Here is a 19,239-nt window from a genome sequence, read left to right on the forward strand (position 1 = left end):
AATTCCTTTTGGCTACTATCTCCTCAAACAGAGGTGCTCAATGAAAACTTTCTGAATGTCCAATGAATGAACACTTCATTCAAACATCCCACAAACTGGAAACACAATGGAGAGAACCTAATCTCTCCCTGTTCCTCCCTTTCGCCAGGAAGATATGAGTAGCTGAAGTATTTGGTGCTATATATAGTCAGTTGATGTCAGCTGGATGCCAGTCTCTTCAGAAAAGCTCAGTCCCCAGTTGAAGTCAGAGCGAGGGACCATGCCGTCCCAGGTTCAAGGATAAAAGCCATCGGCCCCAGTGCCATCTATATTCCATCTCCAGAGCCTTCCTCCACGAATTGAGATTCGTCCCTGCCGGAAAGCACAGCCTCACAGTTAGGTGAGTATATTGTTTCCTAAAATGTTTTATTAGTCAGTTGTCCAAGGAGGTTCAGAGTTGTGACTCATAGATGGTCATTCTTTGCTTTAAAGGGCAGCTGTTTCCAATAGTAAAATGCCACCACCAAAGAGTTCTGGTTTAATCTGGTATCTTCTTCAGTCTTACCGTCTGCTGGAACTGATGCATGTGATGCTGGTACAAATGGAAGCCAGGAAGGAAACGATGGCAGATTAAGATAAACCATGGAAAAGAGAGAGGGAGGGGAGAGGAGGCCAGCTCTTGCATTATCGCTTACTGCCTCATGATCGTTGTACTAATGTACAGATAAGACTGGGTCTGAAACTCTGACTATTATCCTCTGTTCACTGTGGCATTGCCTGCTAAGGAACAACATGCTCTGTCACCAGATAAGGAATGCATATTAAAGTCTTTCAGTAGAAAGCAATAATAAATTCCTAATAAAGAACAAAGACGTTCTCCTTCAGAAGGATGATCATAAAACACTCTAAATGAGTTCTTTACATTGCCTCAATAACGTCCCTTTATTTTTAACAGGGAACAAAAAGCCATGCTATCACATAATACCATGGTGAAGCAGAGGAAACAGCAAGCATCAGCCATCATGAAGGAAATCCATGGAAATGGTACCAATAAAAATCCTTCGTAGCATTCGCATAGCTCAGCATTAACGTAGCTCCCTCCTGATGCTATTTCATATTCTATAGTTTACTTCCTTTAAATTCTTGCTGTTCTGTCATAACAAACTTGGAGCTCTGGGCGGTGTAGTAAAGCCTATGGTAACTAATCCTTTTGTAGTCATCCTTTCTCATTTGAAAGCTATTTTCAGATGAACAACTGCTGTAAAAGGAATGAAGCAATCTGACAGCTGATGTACATTCTGCCTGGCTTGGCTTTCTCATTATAGGTTGATATCACTCTCAATTCTTTTCTGGGGGGACAGGCCTTATACAATCTTTTTTTCATTGTCTATCCCACATGGTTCATCTTGGTTTCTTTTACCTTACATCACATAAATTATGCAAAATATGTTCTATCACCTTTTTTTTACAAAACTTGTTAATTAAGTTGGAATTTACATTCATTGCTTATTTAATCCCTAAACCAGTCTTCATATTTAGTGATTGATTGACTAACACATTTTGTGCACAAAATCTACTTTTATTTATAATTTCCAAGAAGATATAGAGAAAGTTCTTGTAGTCGCAAAGCATATGACTCAAAAAAATTTTAATATATATTACATGCTAGGTAATATTTCACTCTCTTCTTTAAATTCCAGCAAATAACTCTAGAAAGCAATGCTTCATACTTTGCATTTTGATTATTATAAAGGAAATTCAATTTTATTCATGAACAAAGGATAGCATCAATTTTAAAAGTCAAGAAGTAGAATATGCAGATCTTTTTAAAGGCTGATTTGAGCCATTCCAGATATGTTTGCGGAATTTTCAGAATGCCTCCTTGTTTCCTCTCTGTTGTCAAGGAATGCAGCCTTTCACCGTAACAATATTGAGGCCTTTCTAGAAGCTTGAGACCTGGGAACAGGGTTGAGTATAATGTTTTCATATTGTACTTTCCATAAAGCAAGCTGAGCAGAACCAAGCAAAGACTTTTAGATGCTCCCCACACAATGTAGTCATATCTAAATGGTTCTGTTGTTAAGTTTGTTTACTATTTTCTGCAATAGAAAACCACTGTATTGGATTCAACTTGGTTCTCGTGTTTTACTACGATGTCAAAAAATTTGGAATAAAATGAGAATAATTCTGAACCAGATACCAGAACTAAATTTGTACCAATTCAAAGTTCCAAAATTCATGCTTCTTTTAAATTTTTAGGTATCCTTATATTTCCTGCTTTGAGTAGTTTACTTGAAATTGTTTCTATAGTTTTCCTGACCAATGAGGCAAAAATCAGACTATCACTTGAGTTTGACAGTAAATTGTTTACATTAAAACCAGACATTCAATAAGTTATCCTTTTCTAATGCACCATAATCATAAATCAATCAATCCATTTCAGATATTCCCTATCTGAATCATATTTTAGAGACACAGACCTCTGAGGGTAAGAATTTTTTTCCTTTTTTAAACATAACTATTGTTTTTATGAAATATAAAGAAAAAAGTACAATTATATCCCAAGGCGGAAAAAACCCTCAATACTACTATCTCACCACCAATAAATCCCAGCCATGTAAAACCTGCTGAAGCTCCCCCTCTGACATCACTGGATGAGTTCCAGCTCCGTGAGAGGAGTCACATGCTCTGCCTTTGTTGGGATGTCAAGTATTACAGATAACACAGGGATTATTAGACACTTTCTTAACTCATCCCAGATAAAATAGCTTTAATACTTTAGAGAATAGTTCAAATATTTAATTTTTCACTCTTTTTCCTTTGACGTCTTATATGGAACTTTACTATTTGTATCCTACATGGTGTTCAGAGAGCTGGAGCTCGGGGAGTATTGTTTTTTCTGAGGCTGCAGAAATGAGACATGGACGGCTGAGAAACTTTTTTGGGGAGTGATCCTCCAAACTTTCAAACACTTTATGGCAGTAAAAATCTAAATCACTTAAGATAAACCACACAACTGTTTTGATCCTAATTATATGACTAAATGAATCAAATTTGGACTGGATTGTCCTTTATAAAAATGAATGGAGAAGGATGTCTTCAAACCCCTTCTCCTACCTTCCTCTCTCCTGTACATCAGGATGTTTTTCAGTATTATAACCCATTTAACTTTTGTTATCACTTTCCAAAAACATTTAGTTTGGAGGAGAATGAAATGTGACAATGACTCAGCTGAACCAGTTGTCCTCTAAACATGAGGTAGAAATTCAGACCAGTTCTTGTGGGGGAGAGAGACTACAGCTGGTGAGTGTTTGAGATAAATCAGAAGAAACATATAGAAACCAAAAAGGGAGAGTTTTACATCAGAGCGCTCATTCCATCAGAAGGAGAAATAACCTCAAAGAATTACTGAAAAATTCTATCCATAGAGACTACAGTGCTAACTGGATAGAATGAGTTAAAAATAATCCCAGCCTCCACTAACTGCACCCCAAATCATTCATTATAGATACATTGTGATTTGGTGTCATTATGTACTAGAAGCAAATATACCACACTCCCAACAAATAACTAATAAAAAGCATCCCTAAGGCTAAGGCTGCCTACTTTCAGATTGACCTTCCTTGTCATGCATCACAATCATGATCACCATCATCATCATCATATTGGCAGTAGTAGAGCTGATGGGGAAGTTGTCTTGTGTTACCGTTGTGATACAAACCTCTGTGCTTTGTAGAAAAGTATCTCAGCTACAATTGCTGCTACCTAACAAGTACTACTGTAAAAGACAAAGCATACAAAAAACATTTTGCCATTATCTGCGTGTGAATTAGTTGTGGAGACAACAAAAGATGGCCTTTAATATTCCCCTGCCCACAAGCCCTGCATAATTTACCCTTGAATCTGTACATATTTTCCAGTATTCATCATATTTTTTTTTTGCCCAGTAACTCATCTGAAACTTGAGGACTGAAGGAAGAGAGAGACAGGCAAGGATAAAAGGACAGGAAGTAACAAACTGATAGGGAAAGAGATGGGGCAATCAGATGGAATGAGGAGAGACACTCTGCGGCAATTGGAGTCTGTTTAGAAACGGTGGGAAAAGGAATTGGAATTAAAATAACCACTAAGAAGAACAGGGAGCATGATGTCCCCTGACTTGAAGCACAGATATTGCTGACAGTTTAGAATAGGAGCTTGATAAATAGGAAGACTGGCTGATAAGGCTGGTTCAGTCACCCTACAGTTTTCTCACCTGGGCTCTGGGAGGGATTTTTTTGGCATGTTTTTTGTTTGTTTGTTTTTTTCTCCTCATGACTGGGCAACAGCTTTCCCCAGCACACAGAAGAGAACTGAGCAGATTATTTTTGTAATTTCAGGAAGGGAGTTTAACTTTGTGGTCTGAAAACAGGAAGCCCAGGTTCTAAATGGAGTGCTGCTGTTGATATGGTACCAGGAGCCCTGGGTTCCAGACTAGACATCAGATTTTTCATCAGAAAATGAGGAAGGCTGGATTTGCTGATACATCTACTTCTAAAATTCCATGATTCTAATTTACTGAGCTATGTGCCGAAGTCAAATATCAGTGTGTTTGATTTTTCTCCACCAGTAACAAAGGAAATGATAATATTGACATAACTTGCAAGGACTCTGAAAAAGTACAAAGTCTAGAATTTCAGATGAAAGATTACATGAAGACTCCTTTTACTTTTCTTGTATGAACGTATCTTAAACCAATTAATAAAATACTCAACATAAAAATGAGGATGCCAGAAAGGCCTTTAAAACCTCATATCAAATATAAAAAGTTTGGAGAAGAAAAAGGACTTAATGTTTCAGTGTACAAGTTCGGTATTTTCTTTTGTTTGGTTTAACTTTTCACATTAACGGTCTCATAACCCCAAGAAAAACCAGAGCTAGGAAAGTATGCATGTTTTATTTTGAAAACTGGTGTGCAGTTGTGTCTTGTGCATTGATAGATTTTCTGAGCATCAAACCACTAATAAGGCCCTCCAGAAAACTAGTACCAGAGAACTAGGCTAAATTACACTTTACACCAAAGTTAAAATTGCAGAGATTAATTCTAGCCATACTAGTCCATCATCCTAGTTTTCTTTTATGCCTTTTTCACTCTAATATGCTTAGATATACATTCTATAAACAGTACTACATAATTCTGTTTATGTAACTTAATTTGTATAATTTAATACATGGATAATCTCATTTCTTAAATGTTTATACATTTATGCAGCTCTTAAATGATAATATTTTCATTAAGGACAAATTTTTGAAACTTTATAAAACAGTCTTAGAACTCAAATCAAGGCAAAGATATGAAATAGAAAATAAAGAATCCAAGATGGGTTTCAAATCAACTTTTTTATGTAGAAATAATTATCAATAAGCTTTTTATCAATTGGAGTCTTTTCAGGTATCATTCAAAATCAGTCTGGACTATGAAATTTTATGTTATAGGTTACGCATACATATATGTTAATTTATATGATAACATATGTTATATGGACTTTTATTCAATTACATAGGCCAACTGTCTGTAAACGGGCAGAAGTGTCCTGTGCAAATGCAGAGAGAAATCTCTTTTCCTCAATAAGTCTTCTAAATAAATCAATGTCTATCCTAAAGCAAGTAAGTGTCAGGTAGCTCCCCTCTAGTGGTTTTACCCACTGTGCCAGAATTGCAATTGCCAGTCAATCAGGGGAAACAGTTTTAAAAGCTCTATTGTCTTTCTACAACTATCTGTAAGTGTGTATCTTTATAAACTGTGGATTGGATTCACTGATCTAACTAAAGTTCTTGATCGCTATAAATGACACCAATAGGAAAGTATGCCTAGCAATATTATTTTCAATAGATGATCTAATGCCACAAAGACAACCTTCTAAGCCATGAGGGCAAGGAAAGGTATCCTAAATAAAACAACATATCATTTATCAAGCATCAAGATTAAACACACTGTTAAGACCCTGTGCAGGGGTTTGCAATGGAAGGTAAGGAACAGCAGAACTTGGAATCTGTGTGCTCGCCGACAGCATTCTTCACTCTGAAAGTTCAAGTAACGAGAGTGATCATGCATGCGATTCCCCAACTCACAAATGGTCCTCGAACTCGTGCTTCAGTGACATCAAAAATTTAACTCTTAGAAGGGAAGGGAAGGAAACCTTGGAGAATTTAATTTACGTGTTTATTATTTGTTTATTTATGTAAAATATGTTTGCAAAATATTCCTGACGCTGATAGATGCATCCAATAGGATGCTAGTAAATATTCAACAATTGGTTCTCTAGTGGAGGTGATGGAGGGAGGATATCTTGATTTGTAGAGTTTGCCAATTTCTGTGGTGTAAACACTCCCACCATGGCTAATTTGAAGCTACCATCATGGAGGTACTAAATGCAGAGTTCGAAAGAGATGTGTGGTAGTACAACATTACATAATATTTCTACATACAGATACAATAGATATAAAAATAACCTCAAGAGCATTGTCTTTTTCTATCTTTTGTAATCTAAAGGCATTTTCTATTTTGATTCCAGAAATAGCCCACCCCCATCACACTGTCTAGTATACTGAGGGATATTCATAGACACACTGAAAAATAAACTAGTTTATCCTTCCACATTTCAAATACACAGTGACAGAGACTCCAAACACTTACAAATAAACAAAGGTGAATATTTTCTGTAGAACTTAGCAGAGCTGGCAAGAAAATCCCTGAAAACTTTATCTGTCTCTGTCCTTCCTATTCCTCATGCATAGGCTATTTCTGCCATTCCTGGGGTTGTGAAGCACAGTATTTTGTTTTGTTTGGGTGTACTAGAGAGCCGGACAAACTGTTCCGCATTGCATTAGGAAGACCTATGAAATTTTTAAAATTTAACTTCTTTTTATAATAGACTTTATTTTTAGAGTAGTTTTAGGTTTGCAGAAAAGTTGGAAGAGAGAGTACATTGAGTTCCCATGTAAACTCCTCCCCCAACCCACAGTTTCCCCTATTATTAACGTCTTGCATTAGTGTGTATTTGTTACAATTGATGAACCAATATTGATATACTATTATTAACTGTCCTAGTCTGTTTTGTGCTGTCGTAACAGAATACGTGGGCCTGGGTACTTTATAATGAATATACACTTATTGGCTCACAGTTTTGGAGGCCGGGAAGTCCAACGTCAAGGTGACAGCATGTGGTGGGAGCCTTCTTGCTGTCATCACAAGACAGAGGGCAGGTGAGAGAGAAAAAGAGGCCAAATTCACCCTTTTGTTAAAGGCACTTGTCCCACCCATGAGGGTGGCGCCCTCGTGGCCTAATCACCTCTTTAATCTCCTACCTCTTCATACTGTTACAGTGGTGATTAAATTTCAATAGCCATTTGGAGAGGACGAACATTCGAATCGTAACATCAACCAAAGTCTACAGTTCACACTGAGGTTCACTCTGCGTGTCAGTTCTGTGGTCTCTCACAGACGCGTGCCGTCTGTCTGCCGTTACAGCATCACACCAGCTGGTGTCCTTGCCTTCAAGGTCCCCCGTGCTCCCCTTAGTCACCCCCTGCCTCCCCCCATGTTCCTGGCAACCACTGATTTTTCACTGTCCTAGTCTTCTCTTTTTCAGAATGGTAGAGTCACATAGCACATGGCTTTTTCAGACTGGCCTCTTGAACTCAGAAACGTGCATTCAAGGATCCTTCCTTCATGGCTTTTCAGGATGTGATAGCTCTTAACCAAACTTTTTCTTTGGAGATTTTTTTGGAGATAATTGTGGTTTCACATGCAGTCGTTAAGAAATAATGCAGGGATATCGCAGGTACTTTTTCCCAGTTTACTCCAGTGGTAACATCTGGCAGAACTGTAGTACGATGTCACAAACCAGACTGTTGACATTGATACAGTCGGGGGATGTAACATTTCTGTCACCGTAAGGTGGCTGCCCTTTTATAGCCACACCCACTCCTCTCTTGTCCCCTATCTCTCCTCCCATGTCTCCTTAATCCCTGCCAGTCACTAATCTGCTCCCCATTTATATATATACGTATTATGTCAGGAATGCTATATAAATGGAACCATACAGTATGTAACCTTTTGGGAATGGCTTTTTTAGCTTAGTGTAATTCTCTGGAGATTCACCCAGGTGTTGTATCTGAATAGTTTCCCTTTTTTTTTTTTATTTTTTTCGCTGAATACCATGGTATGGATGGACCAGTGTTTTGTTTGTTTGTTTGTTTGTTTTTGTTTTTGTTTTATTTTCAGACAGGGTCTCTCTCTGTCACCTGGGCTAAAGTGCAGTGGCAACATCATAGCTCACTGCAACCTCAAACTCCTGGGCTCAAGCGATCCCAAGTAGCTGGGACTACAGGTGTGCACCACCATGCCTGGCTAATTTTTCTATTTTTTTATGGAGACAGGGTCTCACTCTTGCTCAGGCTGGTCTCGAACTCCTGAGCTCAAGCGATCCTCCCACCTCGGCCTCCCAAAGTGCTAGGATTACAGGTGTGAGCCACCGCGCCTGGCCTGGATCAGTGTAATAGTTTACCCACCGAAGGTTGTTTTCAATTTCTCATTATTAAGAAGAAAGCTGCTATGAATATTTGTGGATAGGTTTTCGTGTGAACACAGTTTTAATTTCACTGGAATAAATGTCCAGTATTGCTGGGTAGTTCTATGTTCAGTTTATCCTGAACTTACTAAATTGTTTTCTGGAGTGGCTGCACTGTTTTACATTGCCTGCAGCCATGTGTGAGGGATCAAGTTTCTCCACATCCTCCCCAGGTGGGGAGGATGGTGCAACTTTTTCCATTTCAGCCTTTCTGATAAGGAAATAGTCATGATACATCATTGTGGTTTTAACTTGCATTTCCCTGGTGACTGAGGATATTGCCATCTTTTCATATGCTCATTTGCCATCTGTATATTTTCTTTGGTAAAATGTCTTTTCACGTCTTTGCCCACATTCTAATTGGATTGTTTGCTTTTTAACTAGTGAGATTTCAGGGTTCTCTATATACTCCAGCCTGTTGTTGAGTATGTGTTTTGCAGATATTGTTTCTCACTCCCTAGTGTCTTTTCCTCCTCTTAGCAAGGTCTATCTCAGAGCAAAAGTTTTTAATTTTAATGATGCCTAGTTTATCAATTATTCCTTTCATGGATTGTACTTTTGGTGTCAAGTTTAACAACTCTTTGCCTAGCCCTGGATCCCAAAGACATGATAATGTGATTTTTCTCCTTCAGCCTGTTAATATGGTGGATTACACTGATTGCTTTTGAATACTGAACTGGCTTCGCCTCTCTGGAATAAACCCTACTTGCTCATCATATAGAATTCTTTTTATACATTGCTTAATTCTATTTGCTATTTTGTTAAGGATTTTTGCTTCCATATGCATGTGGAGCATTGGTCTGTAACTTTATTTGTGTTGTCTTTATCTGGATTTGGTATTAGACTAATGTCAGCTTAATAAAATGAATTGGGAAGTGTTCCCCCCTCTTCTCTTTTTGGACAAAGAGTATGTCATGTTGGTATTAATTGTTCTTTAAATGGTTGGTAGAATTCTCCAGTGAAATCATCTGAGTCCGAAGATTTCTTTTTGGGGAAATTTTTAAATTATAAATTCAATTGTCTGAATAGTTACATGATTAATCAAGTTATCTGTTTCATGTTAGGTGAATTATGGTACTTCATGCTTTTCAAGGAATGGTCAGTTTTTTCTAAGTTCCCACATGTATGTGAGTTTATATGTAGAATTGTTCATAGCAGTCTCTTATTATTCCTTTGGTATCTACAGTGTCTGTAACGATATCCCCTATTTTGTTCCTAATGTTGTTAATTTGTGTCTTCTCTATTTTTTCTGTGTCAGTCTTACTAGAGATTTGTCAATTTTACTGATCTTTTAAAAAAACAGCTCCATGCTTGATTTTTTTTCTATTGTTTTTCTGTTTTCAATTTCATTGATTTCTGCTCTTGTATTTGTTATTTCCTTCCTTCCTTCTGCTTGCTTTGGGTTTATTATTCTCTTCCCTTTCTAAGTTTTTGAAGTTGAAATTTAGTTTATTGGTTTGAGACTTTTCCCCTTTTTAAATTATGCATTTAGTACTATGATTGTCCCTCTCAGCACTACATTACCTTTGTGCCATACATTTTGATATGCTGTATTTCCATTTTCATTCAGTTCAATGAATTTTTTTTTCTCTGAGATTTCTTTTTGTCCCATGGATTACTTAGAAGTGTGTTGTTTAGTTTCCAAGTATTTGAAGATTTTCCTGTTACCTTTCTTTTAGTGGTTTCTAGCTTGATTTCATTGTGATCAGAGATAATACTCTGAAAAATTTAATTCTTTGAAATTTGTTAAGGTTTATTTTATAGCCCAAATATCGTATTTCTTGATATATATTCCATGGGCACTTCAAAGGAACGTATATTCTGTTGTTGAGTAGAATATAAATATTGATTAAATCCCATTGGTTGATAGCATTCTTTTATATTCTTACTGATTTTCTGCCTCGTTGTTCTATTACTTGCTGAGAGAGGGATGTTGAAGTCTCCAACTGTAATTGTGGACTTTTCTATTTCTCATTTAGTTCTATGGTTTTTGATCCACATATTTTGTAGCTCTGATTTTTGGTGCAGACACATTTAGGATTTCTAGGTCATCTTGGTGGACTGACACTTTAATTATTATATCCTCCTCTACGGTAATTTTCTGTGCTCTGAAGTCTACTTTATCCGATATCAACATAGCCACTCCTGCTTTCCTTTGGTTAATGTTGCTTGATATATCTTTTTCCATCCTGTTACTTTCAACCTGCCTGTTTGTTATGTTAATATTTAAAGTGAGTTTCTTATATAGCTGGTTCATTTTAATCCAATCTGCTAATTGCTGTCCTTTAATTGATATTTAGAGTATTTATATTTAATGTAATTATTGAAGTATTAGAACTTAAGTCAATTATTTTTAATTTTCTGTCTGTCATCTTTGTTTTTCATTTTTATTTTCTTCTTCGTGCCTTCCTGTGGGGTTACTTGAACATTTCTCATTAGTTTTGTTTTGGTTTCTCTTTAGTGTTTTTAAGTGTATCTGTTTGTATAGCTTTTAGGAGTTGCTCTAAATATTGCATTATACATACATAACTCACCACAGTCTACTGATGTCATTTTATTAATTCAAATGAAGTATAGAAACTTTATCTATTTTTATGTCCCTTTATCCTCCCTGCTTATAATTGCCTTAAATATTTTTTCTGTATACATTTACATCATTCGGTGTTATAATTTTTGCTTCTACCATCAAATATAATTTAGAAAACTTAAGAGGAGATGGGAAGCCTATTGTATTTATTTATATTTTTGCTTACTATATTCCTTCTTTATTCTGATGTTCCAAGGTCCCTTGTTTTATTGTTTCCTTCCTATTCAAAGAACTTCATTTAGTTATTCTATTAGGGTTGATCTCCAGGCAACAAATTCTCTTAGCTTTTCTTCATCAGAGAATGTCTCAATGTCCCCTCTATCCCTGAAGGATATTGTCACTGGATATGGGACCCTGGGTTCTTTTCTTTCAGCACCTGGAAAAATACTGTGCCTCTTCCTTCTGGCCTTCAGGGTTTCTGATGACAAAGTTGCTGTCATTCTAATTGTTTTCTCCCTATAGGTAAGTTGTTGTTTTTCTCTGGATGCTTTCAATATTTTTTGCTCTGTCTTTAGTTTTCAGAAGCTGAATTATAGGTCTGGTTGTGGAGTTATTTGGGTTTATTCTGTTTAGTGTGCTCTCAGCTTCTTGAATTTGTAAGTTTATATCTCTTGTCAAATTCGGGAAGTTTTCAGCCATTATTTCTTTGAGTAGCTTTCCGGTTTCATCCTCTTTCTCCTCTCCTTCTGGGACGTCAATGATGCAATGGGATCTCTTTTGTTATACTCCCGCAAGTCCCTAAGAAGACTCTGTTCATTTGTTTTTTAAGTCTGTTTTTCTCTCTGTTGTTCTCACTGGGTAATTTCTATTGTTCTATCTCCCAGGTCACTGATTCTTTCCTTTGCCCCCTCCATTCTGCTATTGAGCCCATCTGTTGAGGTTTTTAATCTGGTTATTTTATTTTCAGTTCCAAAGTTTCCATTTGGTTCTTTATGTCTTTTATTTCTCTGCTGAGATGTTCTATGATTTTTGCTAAAGCTTTCTAATTTTTTTGAAAAATTGCTCTTGAAAGCATTTTTGAAATGAGTAATTTCAAGAGTAATTAAGAATTACTCTTGAAAGCATTTTTTAAAAAATCATGGGTGCTTTAAAAACTTTATCATATAATATCTCAGTCATTCCAATGTTGGCATCTGGTTGTCTTTGTATTCAGTTTGAGATCTTCCTAGTTCTTTGTATGACGAGTGATTTTTTAAGTCTGTGCATTTTCATATTATGTTCTGAGGTGTTCGCTCTTACTAACCCTCCTGTTTCATCTGTCCTTGTCTGACACTGCTCCAGCAGAGGGAGTAGAGTGCCGCCACCTCATTACTGCCAGGTACAGGTAGACGTCTGGGTTCCCAATGTGGCCCCCACTGAAACTTGTGGGGAGGCTCCTTGTGATTGCTGGGAGAAAACAGGAGTTCAGGCTCTGACAGGGTATCCACTAACACGGCAGGGAGGAGCTTGTTACTGGCCAAAGGGAATGACAGTCCCAACTTCCTGCTTGGCCTCTCTGACACCACCCTTGTGGGAGTATTGGGAAACCTTGCTACAGACCCACAGGGTGAAATTCTAGGCTCCTCACAAGGTCTTTGTTGACACGGGTGGGGTGACGCCAAAGTGTTTTCTGTGGTGTTTGGCTAAAGTAGAGTGGCTGCTGTCCAGGCGGTTTCTGGTTTGCTGTGCTGCTCCCCTCCTGGTCCTCTAGCCAGAGGGACCAGCCTTTGGTTGGAGCTTCGTTTGCCTGTGTCTGTCGATGTTCCTGGGTTGCCAGCATCTCCAGCTCCCTGTCTAAGACACACGAAGCTAAAAGAAAACCCAGAGAATTCACCACCATGTTATTCCTTGGTTCCTAGGGTCCCTAGTTGATCTGCCTATTTCTCTCCACTTTTCAGTCTTTTTATTTTTGTTTTATTCATAATGTCCAGAACTTTCAATTGTACTTAATAGAAGTGTGTGGAAATATACATCTACTCCATCTTCCCAGACAAAAAAAAATTTTTTTTATTTTTTTGAAGCACAGTCTCACTCTTTTGCTCGGGGCGAGTGCCGTGGGGTCAGCCCAGCTCACAGCAACCTCAAACTCCTGGGCTCAAGTGATCCTCCTGCCTCAGCCTTCTGAGTAGCTGGGACTATAGGTGTGAGCCACGATGCCCAGCTAATTTTTCTATTTTTAGTAGAAACGGGGTCTCACTGTTGCTCAGGCTGGTCTGGAGCTTCTGAGTTCAAGCTATCCACCACCCCCACCCCGTGCCCTCCCCTCACCCCCCACAGCCTCCCAGAGTGCTGGGATTACAGGCATGAGTCACCACGCCCGGCCAGCAAAAATCTTGGTATTATGATTTTTATTATTAGTGGAGCTCTTCTCTATGCAATATCAAACCATGTAAACAAATTATTTTCAAAGAAAAATGGGAAAAAAATTTAAAAGTAATTCTGATATATCCTAAGCAGTCTCAAAAGTCTAATTATTATGGTTGATTTATCACATCAAAGAATATTGTCCTAACCGATCAAAATAATTATTTATTTTCCTAATGGTCCATGTATTTTTTCTTCCTGTGCATGTAATGGTAGTTCACAGTGGCAAAAGAGTTCTGGGTATTACATAAATATATTCCCAGTTAAAGACAAGAAGTGGAGGAGTTTCATCCCTTGGATTTTGGAAAAATTTTTGGTACTGGAAATAGAAAATAATACTCATTTACTGAACATCTTCTACATTTATGTCATGGAGACACAAAGATTAAAACATAAAGAAAATGCAAACCATGAAACAAAAAGAATCAAGTATATGCGATTCAGTGTTATGGGAATACAGAGAAGATATGAACAACTGTAAAGAGAGATTTTAAGGAAATGAGTCACAGAAATGGCATTTGAGCTGGATTGAGAAAGATGTTCATTCAATATTTACCGTCTGCGTTCTTTATGTAAGCTGCTCTGTGCACAAACACCAATATTTTGACCAGGACTAGGAAATGGGGTGGCGTGGGAGGGTAAGCATTCAGCAGGGGGACAGCGCAAGTTGCTACGTAAAAACGTGGGGAGCAAAGCAGAGCTTAGCAATATGACTAGGAAGCAGTGCTGTTTGAAAACTCACTAATTGTATTATACTAATAGTAATGATAGCTAACTTTTATTCACTTTCTATGTGCCAGGTGCCATGCTAAGTGCTTTATATTAATATGAAGCATTTTTATTTAATTCTCATATCAACACTTTACAGTAGATACTATTATTAGACCCACTTTTATTAGCCCTACTTTAGAGATGAAGAAATTGAGGTTTAGAGAAAATAAGTAACATATCTATGATCATGCAGTTAGAAAGTGGTGGAGGCAGGATTTAATTTAAGGTAGTCATAAAGCAAGCAATATATTATGGAATTTAGAAAAGCATTAAAACATGCTTAGCTTGGGATTTTCATGCATATGAATATTGTTTTACAGATGTGGATGGCATGGACCTGGGCAAAAAGGTCAGCATCCCCAGGGACATCATGTTGGAAGAATTATCCCATCTCAGTAACCGCGGTGCCAGGCTATTTAAGATGCGCCAAAGAAGATCTGACAAATACACATATGAAAACTTCCAGTACGAATCTAAAGCACAAATAAACGTAGGTATAATTTGACCGTGTGGTATCTAAATGAATGAGCAGCATTTGTAAATCTGTATGTATTGCTAGATGCCGAAACAAGTATTCTACATATTTTCTTTCAATTCCTTCTAAGACTTTTTTTTCATCATAATGAATAATTTAGGTGGGTAAACAAAGGGAGTATTATGTATGATATGAGTATGCTTTTAGTTCAATAGGGACCTTGTAAGCTTGTAGATTTGGCAGGAGGAACTGATCCGTCCTGCTGAGAGGAGGGAGAGGGAGTGGAGAGAAGTCGTGCTAAAAGTTTCCATGGTCTTATCGCCACCAGTTGAATGTTTGAGATGGAAACATTTCCAAAGCACATAGCTCTCCACAAAGTAAGGATAAGCATTTTATTGGCTGAATATATCCTGGCACTGAAACATGCCTGGGAACTACAGACACATTCGATTTCCTCTCAAAGCGTTTATTCCACATCGTGTAGGGAAATCTGGTACCTATTAATGATAAAACCAGCGTGAACATAACTCGGTAGACAAAGATTTCCTCAACTGAAAGCTATGTAACATGCAAAAATCAATTAATTAAACTTCATTTTACATATCATATTGATATTATATTCATGTATACTGTTATCTAAAGAGATGGTAGAGGAAGAAGTTTGTAATAGCAAGGCAGCCAGCTACAGGAAAATGACTTTAAAAATCAAATAGCAGACATGAAGAATCAAAAAGGAATAGTGATCCTAAATTTGGTCCTAAAGTTGAAGAGATGGTGGAGACTACAACAAATATAAGTTTTATTTACTGAGGGTTTCTTCCTATAGCTACGAAGGGTCTGTAAGTTTACCTACAAATTTAAACCTGAAAATTTACCAGCTTCCATCACTACTGCTAAGTTGTTTCTGTTGGACAGTTCACTTCTTTACAGCAGACAGACTTATTTCACTGAGTTCTTTTATGATAATTACTAAGACACATTATAGAAACTAATATCCAAGAAGGATATCCAAGCACTGACATTTTATTCATTTCCAAAATTTTTATTTCCCTTTCAGACATGAAGCTTTTTTCTTGTTAACAGTAAATGTTGAGAGGACATTTTAAATAAAATTTTTTTTTCATATTAGCGAGCATCTTTCAACATCCATGGATTAAATCTAGTTATAATTGTTATAATTATGAATTTAGTTTGACATCAGTCTTAACCATAGTATTTACATTTGTGAGAAATGATTTTCACTTGAAGTCATAGATAAGTACAATGTTATATTACCCTATAATTATGCCCAGTATCCTCTTACCAGAAAATATCTGTGGCTAATACCGTATGAGTCTACAATAATCCCTACCCCATCTAACGGAGTCTGACTAATCATATTCTTTCAATACTGACAATAGAGAGACTTTCTATGAAGTAATATAAAATAAGGTGGCTTAAGGAAAGTCTTTGAAAAGTCATCTACAAGTCTAAACATCTGAATAAATGAATAATGCCAGTTTTCATAACTTCCACTTACATCTCTAAGAATAATACTTCACAGTTCTAGAGAAAGGGTACAATGAGATTAAAAATTTCCTTATCAACATAACTTATTCTCTCAACACCAGTATTTTAAATTATTGACAATAATCTTATATACTTGTGGTCAAATGTTCTAGTTATACTTAAAATGTGTAAGAATAGGTCTTGACAATTTTTCACTATTCCTAAAAGACTGGACACTAAGTAAATAAAATGGCCCCAAACAAGTCTAATGAGATAAAAAATTAAATGCTGATAAATCACTCAAAACAATAAACTATAATAAGGCATGCAATGAAGTCACATAACACACTCTGAAGTCTGATGGTATTTATTCTCTCTTCTTTTGAAATGAGGCAAGTAGTATTCAAGGAAGTATGCTGATTTGACTTAAGCAACACCATAATAAAGGAAATTGAAACCCAGCTCTCAGAATTCTAGAATTCTTGGCACCAGCACCTGTCTTGGTGTAATTAAAGGAAACTCTGGCCTGGGAACCACGAGAGCAGGGTTTGGTCCCAGCTCTCCCACTAGCCATCTGATTTAGAGTTGATTTAAAAGGGTTTTTTTTTTTTTTCTTTTCTGGATTTTTTTTTTTCTCATTCATAAAATAAGAATATGAACTCCAATGCTTCTAAGGTGCCTTCTGGCTTTAATGATCTGTATATTCTCTGAATTCTTAAAAATTACCTGCACAATAAATCATGAAAGAAGACAGGAAGCCACATTGTACAATGACACATTCACTTTGTTAAGGCACCAGATTGCAATTTGGAACGTTGTTAGCATGACAGGAATTAAAAAAATAATATTGGGTCCCAGTCGTTCATTTATACTGTTAGCAAATATTTATTGAGTACTATTATCTTCTAGACACAATGCTGTGAGCTCAAAGATAAATAAATATTATTTAGTGATAGACTAAATAACATTGAAAGGTAGAGAGCAACTATTCACATACGATCTTGTTCTTGAATCACCTTTATAAGATTTGTGCCACGTTAACCTCATCTATTGACTACATTTTCTGGAACAAACTTTTATTGCTTCCCTTGAGCTATAGACATTGTCAAAATAATAATTTAACTTAGCTTTGTATATTTCTTATTTTATTATAATGTTTAGGACCTCATGTAAATGAAGATGAAAGCCAACCCCCTGGTAATCAATGCCATTTGTTCAAATATTAAGTATTATTTTAAAAACAGAAAAAATAAGTACAGCTTTGAACTTACTCTCCTGCTGAGGCACATTGGCAAATTCAAGCAACATACACTTTTCTATGACACAAACAGTAATAATAGGAAATACGTGTTCTTAGAAAGAAATGAAGAAACATTGCTTGCTACATGAACCAATTTTGAAGCCCTAGTTGGTGAACTGAACTACTTCTTAAATAAAGGCAACGAAGGAGATGGATGAAGAAAATAAGCATTCAAAGGAAAATAAAGGGGAAGAATGCTTCATGATAATTAAAATTCTTTCTTAAAATTACTGCAAAACAATATCAAACTTTTTGAAATCTCTAGAAATCTTAAATAATACTGGGCAAAGGGAAGTATGCTATAAAAAGTAGTTCTAAAATAAGACCATACCAAATATATTGGGATTCTGAATATATATTCATTTTGTTCAAAATATAACTTTTCCTATGTATTTGGCACAAAGTATAGAACAGATTTTAAAAATTCCTCTTTTGTTTCTATTGCTATTTCAACAGAAACCATGTAATATATATTATACATGTTTTTAACATATATGTTTATAGGCTATAGGATACTGCTCTAGTTCTGTTTTCTTTAGGGTCCACTTAACTGAGATAAAAGGAAATACATTTTCATTTGTCTGTCTAACTTTTCCGAAGGGAATCGCAGATGATAAAATTTGTGTCATAGAAAGTGTATGTTGCTTGAATTTGCCAGTGTGCCTCAGCAGGAGAGTAAGTTCAAAGCTGCACTTGCTTTTTCTGTATTTAAAATGAGGCTCGTAACTAAAATAAGTCACTACCTAACCACTGTACGGCTTTGCCTGTATACTTAATCATGATATAGGGGCGTTGAGTGTCTGCTAATACTTAATGACTAACTAGAAAGAGTTGATTTTCCTGCTCATCGTCAATCCCCAGGAAAAGTTTACAGAAGGTTAGTATTATGATGCCAAAAAATTAATGTAGGTAGAATGACTTGCAAGTTTAGATGAAATTACTTCATGAACACATTCTAGGAACTTAGAAAGGCAATTCTTTATGCATTACACGTTTAGACTTCCTGTATTTATCTCAACCACCTTTTTGTTTATAATTAAAGTTGGCAGGTACTTTCTACTTCTTAAAGAGGTAGTAAAAAAATAAAGAAGTGGGAAAAAAAGGTAGCAATCGAGTTGGGTGAGGCAAAGACATAAAGTGTAACCATAATGTTTGTACCCTCACAATACCCTGAAATAAAAAAAAAAAAAAGACAGTACTTACAAGGAAATTTATAGCGCTGACTGTATCTGAAGAAACTTCCTTTCATAAAAAGGAAAATGATATAAAATCAGTAATCTAAGCATCTACATTAGGAAACTGGAAAATGAAGTGCTAATTCATTCCTAAGTAAACAGAAGAAAGGAAGTCATAAAAATTAGAACAGAAATCAATGAAATTGAAAATTGGACATTAAAAAATAAAAAGACTGCCCGTTTCTCATACATTTGCTAACAAATTAAAATTTTTTCATTTGCCAACCAAGAAGGTTAATGGAGGATAATGTAGGTTAAATTTGTACTTTTTATTTTTCAGCTATTTTCAAAGTCTAATAGCTATTTCCATTTACTAATATGTAACAAGTCCTATCAAATTATTTACTCATGTTTCTATTACCTTAGAAGTTTACCTGGCAACCTGGCATATTGTTTAGTATACACCTGCAAGTTCTTTAATAGTATATGTAATATGAACCCAATATTTT

General features: G+C 36.2%; 1 protein-coding gene across 1 annotated transcript in view; it reads left to right on the plus strand.

The window, feature by feature from the left end:
- Positions 1–249: 249 nt before the first annotated feature.
- The window catches only part of MYOZ2 (myozenin 2), a 37,451-nt gene continuing 18,461 nt past the window's right edge, over positions 250–19,239 (plus strand). The window contains exons 1-3 of the mRNA XM_012645366.1: positions 250–379; positions 935–1,023; positions 14,613–14,782. Of these exons, the coding sequence (XP_012500820.1) occupies positions 948–1,023; positions 14,613–14,782 (246 nt within the window). The 5' untranslated portion in view covers positions 250–379; positions 935–947. The remainder of the gene's footprint in view (positions 380–934; positions 1,024–14,612; positions 14,783–19,239) is intronic.

The sequence above is a fragment of the Propithecus coquereli genome, unplaced genomic scaffold (assembly GCF_000956105.1).
Source record: "Propithecus coquereli isolate 6110/MARCELLA unplaced genomic scaffold, Pcoq_1.0 Scaffold232, whole genome shotgun sequence".
In the NCBI taxonomy this organism is placed as follows: Eukaryota; Metazoa; Chordata; class Mammalia; order Primates; family Indriidae; genus Propithecus; species Propithecus coquereli.